At 45.5% G+C, this 13,695-nt stretch overlaps 3 protein-coding genes across 3 annotated transcripts; all 3 read left to right on the top strand.

Moving 5' to 3' along the window:
* Positions 1 to 452: 452 nt before the first annotated feature.
* On the top strand, positions 453 to 1,276 carry LOC112890966 (RING-H2 finger protein ATL39-like). The gene has a single exon (XM_025957853.1). It carries the CDS (start codon positions 576 to 578, stop codon positions 1,080 to 1,082), a length of 507 nt encoding a protein of 168 aa, XP_025813638.1. The 5' UTR covers positions 453 to 575; the 3' UTR covers positions 1,083 to 1,276.
* A 4,827-nt stretch (positions 1,277 to 6,103) lies between these two features.
* On the top strand, positions 6,104 to 6,803 carry LOC112891051 (RING-H2 finger protein ATL39-like). Its single transcript, XM_025957951.1, has one exon. It carries the CDS (start codon positions 6,176 to 6,178, stop codon positions 6,674 to 6,676), a length of 501 nt encoding a protein of 166 aa, XP_025813736.1. The 5' UTR covers positions 6,104 to 6,175; the 3' UTR covers positions 6,677 to 6,803.
* A 1,390-nt stretch (positions 6,804 to 8,193) lies between these two features.
* On the top strand, positions 8,194 to 8,769 carry LOC112890327 (RING-H2 finger protein ATL46-like). Its single transcript, XM_025957235.1, has one exon. The coding sequence runs from the start codon at positions 8,194 to 8,196 to the stop codon at positions 8,767 to 8,769; it is 576 nt and encodes a 191-aa protein (XP_025813020.1).
* The last annotated feature ends 4,926 nt before the right edge of the window (positions 8,770 to 13,695 follow it).

The following is a 13,695-nucleotide window of genomic DNA, read 5'->3' as shown; positions in this document are numbered from 1 at the left end:
AGCAAAGGACCATTTCAACCTTGAACTATCCGCATTTTCCTTTGTATATAGAAGAAATAGTCTCTCAATTTGGCTATTTTAGTTTTGAGCCAAACATATCAAATCAGAATTCATGCCCGAGTGCTAAGGGATGAGGGGTATCGGATGAGGACAAGAAAATGATATCTCTAGGTATTGGTGTTTCAAGTTGGATCCAATCATGTGATTTCTTATGCACTAAACTACCAACTAATCTCGCTATTGGAACCAGTTCATCGTGGTCAACGGAAGAAAGAGTTGACACTGTCTTGCTTAACTGCTTATCAAATTGCAAGTGTCACTTTCTTCCGGGTAAACGCTCGATCCATGCGCAGCCATGAAGCTTCCAGTACTAAATTAAAGGATAAAATACTAGAACCACAGCTATAATCCTCTCCCATCAACAACCGCAATCCATGTCAACGCCATCCGTATCGTTCTCATGATAAGGCCCTCCGTACTCTTCCCGGCCGTACTTTGCTTAATCCGGCGAAAGGTCGGCTCAAAGATCTAGGAAGCCGTGCCATCTCCGTCGCCACCGAGCTCCGGCGACCACCATGGCATCTCTCGTTCCGACGCCAACCATGCCGGAGAGGCAGCAACGCCAGACGACAGGAACGATAATCTTCAGCTACACCTGCGTCGGGCTCACGGGCAGTGCGCTCGTTGCCGTCCTCGTCTTCTACTGCTACAACCACTCCCGCCGACGAGCGCCGGTCAGCGCCGCCGGGGCCGGGGTGGAAGGCAATCCAGGAGCAGGCGACCACCACCATGTTGGCGTCGACGTCACCAAGCTCCCGGAGTACGCCTACACCCAGTCGTCGAGGCGCAGGGGCAACGGCGGCGACGGGGCGCAGTGCTCGGTGTGCCTCGGCGCGGTGCAGCCCGGCGAGATGGTGCGGCGGCTGCCCATGTGCAAGCACCTGTACCACGTGGAGTGCATCGACCTGTGGCTGGCGTCTCACGCCACGTGCCCGATCTGCCGGTCGGACGTCGAGCCGGCGGCGGACGGCCAGGCAGAGCCGACGACGACGCAGCCGCCACAGGCGCTGCCGCCGGTGTAGTTCGTCGGCGCCGGTCATGTGTTTGCTCCTGCGACGGGGACGTTAACTAGCAGCTGTGTAATGCATTTGTATATACATCAGGAATGTGTTGCGTTTTCAAGTTTCAATCGTATATACTCCATTTCGATCAGGATCTTCTCCTCAATTAATTTGCTACCTACTCGTCGACTGCAAATTTCAAGCTCAGCATACGCGGGTGATGTTTAGTTTAGTTTTCAGGAGCAGCTGCTCTGCACCATCTAATCCGAGAGTTCGAATTTTTGGTACGGAAATGGCAAACAGAGATTCCGAGTTTCCTTGGAATTTAGTAAAACATCCAAATTCAATGTTTTCTATAGAAAAAATGATAAAACGATTAGCGAACGAATCTTGGAGTAAAACTCACACTCACACTCACCTCTTCTCATCACCTCTAACATTACGCATATTTTTTTATTATAGGCTGGCTGGTCAGGCCGATTTCATTTATAAATTTGAAAAAAGAAAACATTTCATACCTTGGGTGCCAAGAAGGCGGCATTACTTGGCGATGAATAACGAACTCTATCTAATCCAGTTAGGATTTTTTAGGACACCAATAAGGAAAATTTGATCAATCTATCACCTAGTTTATCATTTCAAGAGAACATCAAATTGCATTTCGCTTTCATGTTGAACTAGCACCAAGCAACTAGTAAGATCCTTCTAACAACCAGTTAATAAGCACAATGTCTCAGGTACCTAAGTCAGAAGTGTCACTTTCAGCGCTCTCCATGTGTACTTGGATGAAAGTACATGCTCTCCATGCTCTAAGACACGGATTCTTTTGTTGCAAGGAACGCAGTCCTAAAACTATAACTTAATTTAATATAGGAGAAGGTCTAAATAATATCATATTCGGAGCCACGGGACTGCGTATATGGCGTACATATTCTAGGATAAGGGAGGGGATATAGTCCATACCCAACACCAATTGTAACTACTCGTACAAGAGTAGAACTAGTCGGAACAGAAGGAATTTACCCGAGCAGTACTCGGATAGCACTCTTAAGCTAGTATTAGACTAGAATTTCCATATAAATCTGTCCACCAAGACTATATAAGGGCGGGTAGGGACCCTCTCCAAATCAAGACACAACATCATATCTTCTAAGTCAATACAAACCACGACACAGAACGTAAGATATTACGCATACTACAGTTTGAACCTGTCTAAAGTTTCGTGTTCCTTGCACCTTCGAGTTCCTAATCTTAGCGACACCCCACCTACAATCTACCACCTCGGGGATATCTCTCGATGAGCTTGGAGGTTAAATACCGACAGCTGGGGCGCCAGGTAGGGATGCTCATCGAAAATCCCCCGATGAACTTGATAGCATCGTTCAACTCCACCAGCATTGTGCTCGACGAGGGCACGACGTTGACGTTCACCTTGGGCTTCTGGATATGCATCGCCAATGACCGTGATGACTTCGGTGGCCACCGCGCCGACACCAGGGAGCGGGAGGCATCTACTCGAGCATCCTGCCACGACATCAACAATCTCATCGATAATCTCGGCGAAATTCGACTTTCCGATTTAATCAGCAAAGTCAGGGAAAATTGCAGCGCATCAGCAAGAAATTTCAATTTGCGCGCAGATCAACATGATTTCTGCTGCATGCGGACCAATCACCAGTAATCTCGAGCGCGAGTTCAAGACGAGTCCGAGACCGACCTGCATGCGGCTCGTGGATTAAGGCAGAGGCAAGTCCGAATTGAGATAGGGGATCAGGCGGACCGCGGGACCCACGCCATAATTCCCAAGATCAAAAAGATCCGTTACATACGCGTGGATGGAGGCAAACAACCAGCTCCGGCTACTCTCCGTGCACAACCAAATTGAATAAGAATCCTGCTACACGCACACGAGGGCTTCATGAAACATCAAGAATCAAAGATTCTTCGCTCAAAGTACACGGAAGATATACGCGAGCACTACTACACCAACGTCTAGCCGCATCTACTCGCCGACGACTACTTCAACTATTCGTCTCGACTAGAAAACTAAAACTAGTTAGGAGTGGACCACACACCATTAATAACTAGTCGAAATCGACTCCGACTAATCAGACTTCATCAACAAACCATCACGGTTTCATCGACGATCGCTACGGCTTTATCGACATTCACATACGAATCAACCTAAGTCATGCTTTGATATTTTTCTAAATATTTTTCTAAATGTTCTTTATATATCTCTGGATATTAACCATATGCCTCCACGGCCACACCATAATTTTATTCCCAACTACTCATGCAGCTCCAGACTTGTAGTCTGGCCTACACCTAACATGCGTATACTATGCGCTCCACGAGCGTTCTCTTTTTTCGTGCAGCACCGACTACTCTAGTTTTCTCTTAACGGTCACTAAAATATCCGGGTAGCACACGCTTTAATCCGTGAGATCTCGACTCTTCTGTAGGCCTATGTTCCTACGCGTGCATGCAGCCATGCTCCCTGCGCTATGGGCTACGGCTATCGGGATCAGGTCCTTAAACGTGATAAGCTACCTCCCAGGAAAATTATGTGATCTAGCAAGACGCGAAAAATTTTACATGCATTTTACAATGTTGGGATTCGCTCCCGACTCGATATCATGTATATCAGTTACAACATATTTGTTTGTTCACCTTGCAGGGGACCAAACCTGGACCATGCCGCTGGGTGAGGTATGCTTTGAGAGCTGCGTTACTTGGCTATCACTTCGTCGACACATACCACTCGGCGTGCTAGTGGCGGCTCAGCCGATCCCAAGGCTCGGCGGCTGGCGCCGCCGGCGCCAGACCATGTGGCGTATCTTCTCTGACTCGGCCGATACCTACGCTACTCGGTATACCTTCGGTGGCTCGTCTAGCTCCTATGCTCAGGGGCTGGACGCGACAAGGCACTCGGCATACCTTCGGCAGCTCGTCCAGCTTTCGTGCTCGGGGGCTGAGCGCAATAGGGCATTCAGCATGCTTTCGGCGGCTCGTCTGGCTTCCATACTCAGGGCTGGGCGCAGAAAACAATTCGGCGTACACTATGCGGAAGCTGAAAGATTTTTTAGGGATAAAATTTATTTTGAGTGGTAATATAGGGTTCGTTTGAGGAAGTTATTGGTTTAACTATTTTTTAGAATCTCATTCCAAAAAATAGGTATTCGAATTTCTAAACCAATTTAACCATCAAGTCAAATTCTTAATTTTTTACATAATACATGCCACGACTCTTTGGATTTTTTTCAAATCTTGGGATTTGGATTCAAAACTAGGGGGCTGCAGGACACGTGTTATCGACGGCTTATTTTTTAAGATTTTGGAAGATAAGAGCAGAAGATTTAAAACTAATTTGACCCTCAGTCTGATTCGTTCGATTCAACCTAAGGCTCAGGGGCTACTCCATATGCAGTTCGAGTCACGATGCAGCCAAGAAAATACTCGGAAGACACCTTTAAGACGGAGTTTGGGAGAACTCGAAGACGGCTTCACAAGTATTCGAAAGCCTGCAGTAATCGACTACAAAGAGCTTGGAGCTTTTCAGACCCGGGGCCACGGATCTGCGCACATGGCGTACATATTCTAAAATAAGGGATGGGAGATAACCCACACCCTCCACCAATTGTAACTGCTCGTACAGGAGTAGGACTAATTAAAATAGAAGAAAACTACCCGAGTAGTACTTGGGTAGGACTCCTAAGCTAGTATCGGGCTAAGATTTTCATGTAACCCTGTCCTCCAAGATAATATAAGGGTAGGCAGGGACCCCTCCAAACCAAGACACAAAGTCACATCTTCTAAGTCAATACAAACCACCACACAGGACGTAGGGTATTACGCATACTGCGGTCCAAACCAGTCCAAAGTCTGTGTTCCTTGCACCTTCGTGTTTCTAATCTCGGCGACACCCCACCAATAATCTACCACCTCGGGGATATTCCCGGTGGGCTTGGAGGTTAAACACCGATACATAACCCACACAACTATTCATGGTGGACTACTTCACCCTCCAAACTATAAAACCAGATATTCTACCCCTTAACTTTTCAAAACCGTTCAAATAACCCCAAGTGGTTTTGGATGGTGGTTTTGGACGGCGGTTTTGGACGATGTATAACTTAGTTATAAATTTATTTAATTTTATATTTGTTAAATTTATACTTCGAATCTATGCTTTATCTATACTAAGTTATACATGATCCAATGAGTATAAAATTTTTTATTACAGTTCAATCATATAATAATTTGCCAACCATAAAAATTTCAGTACAATTGGACCATAGAAGCTGCAGCTATAAATTATTTCAATTAATAAAAAAGCAAAAATTTTATACTAAAACATATCATATTATATGTTCACTGTTTAGATCTACCAATGTGTTTCTGCAAACATGTTATCAGTTTCAATGTTCGCTCAGGCTCTACAAAATCTCTAGATCTGCCACTGTTAATGCCTCACCACTCCTTCAGCTCTCACGGTAGCTTCAACCGCGAAAAGCTCAAGCAGAAGCAGATCCATTTCGCCACAGCACCAACCCTACCATGGCTTCTCCTTCCAACTGGAAAATATCTTTCGTGGAGTATTTCTTCAAAGCATTAGTCACCAAGTAGCCAATCAAGACATAGATTATGCATTTACCATGTACTACGTATTACATCAAAAGGCATGTTTGTTGGTTTTGGGGGAAAAGATAACAATTGTCACCCATTCAGATGTCTCCTCTCTGAATCTATGTCTATCAATTGTTCCTCTTCACCATGTACCTATACACAACTGATCGATGCAATGAGCCAATGATCCTAATTCTCTATCGTTCATCTACAATTCTACTTTAATGCAATCATCACTACCTAGCATGACGAGACTCGAACATTTATAATTAAATAAATCACAAAGTCAATTCGGTGGTTAGGATAGTCCACGCGCGCTGCCCCTTGTGCAAAGGTCAAAATTGCACATACGGTGAAAGTACAACACCTGGGAGCATGGGCTAGTTTTCCTTTCAGATAACTGCACGCCTCCATACTCCCGCAGGCCGTAGCTTCATCCAGGAAAAGCTCAAAGCGGAAGCAGCGCCACCGCACCAACCGCCACCATGGCTACTCATTCCGGCAGAACCACCGTGACATCGCCGGAGCACCACCCGCCGACGAAAGCGACGGTGATATTCAGCTTCGTCAGCGCCGGCTTCACGGGCATCGCTGTCCTTGCAGTCATCGTACTGTTCTGCCAGTACCGCGTCCGCGGCCGAGCGCCGGTCACCGCCGCCGTGGCAGCAGGCAACAGTTCAGGGGAGCGCCGCGCCGGCGTGGACATCGCCAAGCTGCCGGAGTTCGCGTACACCCAGTCCGCAAGGCGTGACGGCGGCGGCGGCGCCGGAGACGGGGAGCAGTGCTCGGTGTGCCTCGGCGCGGTGGAGGCCGGCGAGATGGTGCGGCGGCTGCCCCTGTGCAAGCACCTGTACCACGTGGAGTGCATCGACATGTGGCTGGCTTCGCACACGACGTGCCCTCTCTGCCGGGTGGACGTCGAGCCGCCGGGGGAAGAAGACCAGGCGGCCGCGCCGGCGGAGCCGCAGCAGGAGCTGCCGGTGTAGCAGGGCGCCGACCATCAGTTTGTCACCTTGTCTCCTGCTCCTGCTGCTTTGGGCACGTTGGTTTGTATCTTATCACCTGCGTGTTCTTCTATTCTTGTACAGCTTCTGGCTGATATTTTTCATACGCATCAGGAATTTGCTTGTGTGATTATCCACTGAGTTTTTGCATTGCCATCTACATGCTAGCATGCAAGTCGATTTAAATTTTCTGAAATTCTGTTTTCCGGGCCGCCATCCGCGAAAAAGATGTTCCGGTAAATATTCTTTGGCTGATAAGTGGGTCCCACATCTTCAAGGAAAAGAAAAGAAAATACTATTCATGTGATCAAACTTGAAAAGGGAATTTAGGATGAAATTTCTATAGTTAATGAGCTTTTTAAATTTCCTATACACTACCAGAAAAATTCAGAACCAAAAATCTTTTTCCCTGATTCCTATAACACCAAACACGCTCCTTGCATCCTTTGACATCTCTCAGTTCGCCGCTTCATTGACATTGTTGTAGTAGCCACCACCGAGCATAGGACCTTTCTGCATCTTGCTGAAGTCAACTCGCTCGTACGGTACAACAGCAGGCGAAGCTATCTAGATCATCGCATAAACAAAACCAATAAACACATGGTTAGTTGGACTGTGAGCTTCACTGCACAATGCACAATGTCAGCGAGAGAGACGTATTCAGTACAGTGGCCGTACCGTACGCGACGTTGAACGTTTGAACCCTAGATTGTCATCTTGTGCAAGCGTGTACTCGATGACTCTGACACGGCATTGTTGAAAGGCTAAAATACGATATCCTCCTCTCTGAAGTATGAATCGTATTTTCTTTCTGAATCTTTTTTCCCTCTTCTTGTTCCTGAACGAACGGGAAGCTGGCGCGAGGGAGAGACGAGGGCGATGGCCCTTGGTGCTCGTTGACTAATCCGAGCCATCGTGTCGTACGACTGTACGGGAGCCTGCACGGCCAACCTGCGGTGCTCGCGACGTGCCGGCTTCGCGTACAGCTCATCGGCCGTCAACTGCCCAACGTGGCCACGCGTTGCCGTGGAGCTCCCGCAAAGCAACCCTGTGCTGTTGAATATCCTCTTTCATAAAGGTTCTCGAATTTCTTTCTTTCGAAATGTTTCACCGCAATTAAATCATTGCAACGTCAAAACAAAATCTTTGCTTTTGTCTCCAAGACAAAACTATCTATTTTACTCATCATAGTCTTGTTCCTTTTTTTTTACATTCTCATTGGCATGTTGACCTACAATGGCAAAAGCAAAGAGTTTCACTGCAAGAGCGAAACATCCCTTGTACTCCATCACTGGCGATACCAACAAGACGGATGCTTCTTGTAGATGCTGATCAGTTTACCACAACAAATTGACAGGATTTAGCTAAAACCATCTGAAACCACGACAATAATCGAAACTAACGACTTGCACCTCGGAGTTAACTACTTCTCGAGAAATCGTACTGCATATAAAACCATGCAGCAAACAGGCAAGTAAATGATCGAGGATTTTGCCCCCATGTCTAACTCGCCGGCGTTCCCGTACCCCTACTACATTTATGCACCACCGCCACCGCCGCCGCCGTCGCCGTCGACTGGACTCGGCCTTGGCTTCGGCATCGTCGGATTAATAGCGGTCATGCTTGCGTTCAAGTACATATGCAAGGCCATCCCTGCAGGCACGGAGCCTCTCGGACACCAAGGTGGTAGCCACGCCGCTGCTTCGGCCACTCATCAGCAGCGGTGGTCGCCACGGCGACCCTCCGACGACGGTGAGCAGCAGCTACAAGGGGCCAGCTTGGACGACCGGCCGCGGCTCCCGGACCCGACGCCTAGCCTCCCGGCGGCGTTCGCGTACAACCGGTCGCTGCAGAGAAAAGTGAAGGACACCGCCGGCGAGGAGGCGGCGGCGTGCGCGGTGTGCCTCGGCACCTTCGAGTTCGGGGACATGGTGCGGCTGCTGCCCGTGTGCCTTCACCTCTACCACGCAGAGTGCATCGACCAATGGCTGCGCAAGAACTCGACGTGCCCAGTCTGCCGGTCCGAGACCGACCCAATGATGGTGATGGACGTCAGCCAGCTACCACCTGTTTAGCTCACCGGAGTTACTCGCACGGGGATAACTGCACATACAAAAAAGTGCAAATGTAAAAAAAAAACTAGCCAGTGTACAAATTGAAAATTTTCAATGTAGAGTTGACTGCAGAACTGAAAAGACACACAAGCTTTCGGTATTTAATCCTTAATTTTTTTATCATTTTTCCAAGGATTTCTTCATTTCTTTGTAAGGATACACATGTTATTGTTATTCATACCTTCATTTTCCGATAGGTATGGTAATTTCGATTGGTGGAGACACGATGTTGACGATCCGGGCTTCTAATCGATTATTATTCCAACCCCTGTAACCGTTATACTGCTGTTCCGTTGATTAACAACAAGCACAACTTGATTGACCTCGCCAAGAAGGTTTTTTCCTACGAGCGAATCGAAGAACACAAGCAAGAAAGGATAAACACGTAATCTGAAATTGCAGATGTGTATGGAGCAAAGATGAATATGGGGTTCAAGCTCTGAACATAGAAGGTCTAATCATCACAGTGGTGTAGAACAAAAAGGGGGCCTCGATTCATAGCAAAAAGACTCGGCGTTACAGTTACAATGAAAGATGTCGGTTTCTCGATGGAAAACTAGAACTAAACAAAACCCAAGAGTCATAGGCAGTGGCTACTGAGTTTATGAGAGGAAGGGGGTGTCCTAGGGTTGGGGCGACTAGGGGAAGGCGCCCACAACTTGGGCTTAAGGCCCGACACGATACAAGGACCATGAAGGCTCAAAACTGGTGACGCAGCATTTTGTCATGGACACATAGAATAATCTATGAACCTTCTAGGGTTGCGGCGACCAGGGGGAAGGTGCCCACAACATGGGCTTAAGGCCTGACATGATACAAGGCTCAAAACTAGTGACGTAGCACTTTATCGTGGATACATAGAATAGTGCATGAACTTTTTGGAGGTGGGATCAGAACCAAAAGAAAGATTTCATCGTTAGCATTCCAACGCATCAAAGAACATCTCGTTTCGATGTCGTATGAGGGAGATGTGGCTGATTCCATCCAGGGTGGTCTACTGAATCTGATACGAACGCGAAGTTCAAGTTGATGACGACGTGTAACTTGATGAAGGGCATGGCTCATGCATATCCACCTTGGTGATGTTCTCATCATCCTCATCGACTCTAGCCCACCATCAAACTCATGCAAAAAGTTAGTGACAGCAGGACTCAAATTGCTAGACGTAGGATTATGATCATGTGAAAACGAAACATGTCTGCAAAGCATGGTACAGCATGATGCTGCATCAACATAATTTTCAGCATTCAGAGATATTTTAGCAAGCACCTCCCTTCAACTTAATCTCTTGGGTTGTAGCACTAGATGGGTGTAAAGCATGATCATTCTTAGAAATTTCAATAAGCACTTTGTCACCTTAAGTAAAACAATCTTCTTGCTCTTATACATCAAAGTATATGTATTAATTGTACCATGCTGTAAAGCATCAGTATCATATTCCCATGAACGACCTAATAAACGTGAACATGCTTGCATAGGTACAACACCAAAATTAGCATAATCATGATATGAGCCAATGAAAAAGTGTATTCTTCCTATCGAGTTATTTTTTCTTACCACTATTGTTGAGTCATTCGAGGTGATAAGGTTTGAAATGAGCATGTGTGGTCAAAGCCAAGCTTCTTGATCAAATCTGAACTGACCAAGTTGTTTTGCAGGTCCCACTATCAATTGTTGTACGAACACGACAATCCTTTATAATGAGAAATGTATGGAACAAATTATGGCATTGTAACTTCTCCGGTTCATGCTCAACCTGTATACTCAACACATGCTGCACAAGAATAGATTTGTAACCCACAACAGCAGTCATAGGATCAATGGCCTCTCCTTCACAATTCGAATCTGCAACATGGTTAGCAACAGGAACCAAATCATCTTCAACATTACTAGCACTTACATATCCACCATCATCGCTAGCAATGAATGCACAACGACTCGGTCAATCCTTCATGACATATCCCATGCCCTTGCAGCGGTGGTACGCGATGTTGGTGGAGCGGCTCGATGAAGCACCAGTATGAACAACCTTCTTTTGTTGTTGGGCCTGCACAGAAGACACATTACTCACCTCGGAAGTTGGTGTAGTAACAGGTGGTGTCGCTGGTGGCTTATCAACAAGTGCCTTGGGCTTGTCGAGGTCGGGATGCTATGGAAAAGATCTTCCGGTGTTGGATCTGAAAGTCTGTTGTTGTCGTTGTCCCTGTACTTCCCTTTCACTTCTCTTTCAGCTTTAAGAGCAAGATGATACAGTTAGCTGAACCTGCTCCATTCTTTATAATCAAGAATATCCTGTATATCATGATGCAAACCACCAATAAATCTAGCACAAGTATCCTGGTCATCTTCATGTATATTACAACATGCTAACCCAATAATTAGCTCATAATAATATTCCTCTACTCCTTTGTGACCCTGATTTAAAGTTTGCAACTTCAAACGCAAATCACGTTGATAATAGAGAGGCACAAAGCGAGATTTTATACGTTGTTTTAAAGCATTCCATGTTTGAAGTATTACATTGGCATCGTTAGGAGCAGTGCAAAGATCATTCCACTAAAATAGAGCAAAATCAGTAAAATTACTAGTAGCAAGTCTAACTCTATGCTTACCAGGAACTAAATGAGAATTAAATTTTTATCCAACAGCAAGTTCCTGATCTAAATAAGCCTCAGGATCAGCATTACTAGCAAAAGGAATCATGGGAAACTTTTTTTAGCAAAAGAATTATTATTACCATAATTTTGATTACTACCCATACCATGACGATTACGTCGAAGACGGTCTGCATTGCACGCATCAGCATCAAGGTCGGCATTATCGTCATCATCATCCTCATCCACCTTACCATCAGGTGGTTGTTGTCGGGGCCGCCATGGAGGAGGCCGCTATTCAACATGTTCAATCCCAGTGACTAGACTGTTAACAGTGCGCAGTGCGCATCAGCTCATCAAATTTTCCATTGATGTAGGTGCGCTAATCATCAAGAAGTCTCGTAAGCTCATCCCGGGACACACACTTGTTGAAGTCTGAAGGGAACCCCACTCCTCTCCCTGATCCTGACATGGTTAGAATAAAGCAAAAGACGACACCAAGATATTGATATGGTTAGAATAAAGAAAAAGACGACACCAAGATATTATCCCTATCATCAGGTGGTGGTGAAAACGGAATGCAATATCTCAAGCGGATTACCAACATCTTGCAAGTGTTCTTACCAAAAGCTAACAGGGCGGAACAATTTGTTGTCAAGCTTAAGTGTAACAGTTGCAAGGTGAATCTATACTGATAGAAATATATATGTAGCTTTGGATAGGCACAATATGACAACAAGGAACAACAATTATCGAAAGCAGATTAACAAAGTACAATAAGTAATCAAAGTACTAGTCAAAGTTGCTGGCTATGAGATGTCCTTAGACGTACCACAACATGTTGAAACAAAGGACAATGGGCAGAACTCAAAGAACAGGCAACTAGCAACTTATACAATATGTTTCTCTTTTTTCCCTGATTTTTCCTCTGGTCATTGTTTTTTTGCAACTTTTTATTTTTTTTCAAATATTTTTTTGATATTTTTCTCCAAACAGGAATCACATGAGATGGAACCACAAAAACTTTCAACTTAAATAGAGGTAGGATGTGGCCCACAAAAAATCAGGCATGTTCTCTAAAAAGCGTGCAGTAAATTTGGAGCCTGAGTACTCCCACTTAAAATGCGAATTTGGGAAATTGGGGAAATTCAGGTGCAAAATTTAACTTCACATGATTTCAAAATAATTCACCTCAATCCGAGTTATGAGCGAAAAGTTATGCCTATTTCAAGGAAGGGCCTCCGAATCAGTATTTTTAGAGGTCAAAAATAAGGCAAAACTCGTTGGCACGGCTGGGGCAAAACGTCCCTATTTGCCAACACCGAAACACGGCTGAGCAAAACATCTTAGCAGGCGAACACCCTAGGGCAAAGCTTTCCTAGTGTCTGCAGCAATAAGTTCGCCAGGTGACTGAAGGAGGGCTGTGATGCAAGGCGAAAAACACAAGGCGGCTTGCAACCTATATAGGGCTTGCGCGGTGAGAGTTCACACAAGGTGGTTGGCGAGGGCAAGTCAAGTAATATAAGAGCTCGACTTGTTGTTTGGGTAAAGGTGGATGGGATAGCGGCGGAAACAAAAATCAGGACGGGCGATTGAACGACGACTACGAACACACTAACCCAGCAACAAGATTCGACCACGAACACAAACTCAACAAAGCTAATCCAAAATGAAATTGTAAAAGCTAAAATAGGTGATTGGACAGCGGAAAGTGTATATTTTTTTAGCTTTTCGTGGACTGTAAGTAAAAGGAATGTGATGAATCTAAAGGGAAAATACGAAGACATACCTCACGGTTAACTTGAATCCTGATACCATTTAATATAGCACTGGCCTGATCTTCTCATAGGTATTGTAATTTTGATTGGTGGAGACTTGACGTTAGTGATCTGAGCTTCTAATAAGTCACAATTTGAACCCCTGCAACCGTTACACCGCTGCTCCGTCGCTTATCAACCAAGCACAACTTGACTGACCTCGCCAAGAAGGCTTTTTCCTGCAAGTGAATCGAAGAACATAAACATGCAATCTAAAATTGTAGATGTGTATGGAGCAAAAATGAATATGGGGTTCAAGCTCTGAACGCAGAAGTTCTAATCGCCACAGTGGTGTAGAACAAGAATGGGGATCCTGATTCACAGCAAAAGAACTTGGCATCACAGTTACAATGAAAAATGTCGGTTTCTCGATGGAAAAGTAAAATTAAACAAAACCCGAGAGTCACAGTTACAATGAAAGATGTCTGTTGAATTCGAACCAAACGTGGAGTCCAAGTTGATGACGACTTATAACT

This window comes from Panicum hallii, chromosome 4, assembly GCF_002211085.1.
Source record: "Panicum hallii strain FIL2 chromosome 4, PHallii_v3.1, whole genome shotgun sequence".
In the NCBI taxonomy this organism is placed as follows: domain Eukaryota; kingdom Viridiplantae; phylum Streptophyta; class Magnoliopsida; order Poales; family Poaceae; genus Panicum; species Panicum hallii.
Note: the sequence above shows the minus strand (reverse complement) of the source record. Positions and strands in the feature narration are given on the sequence as shown.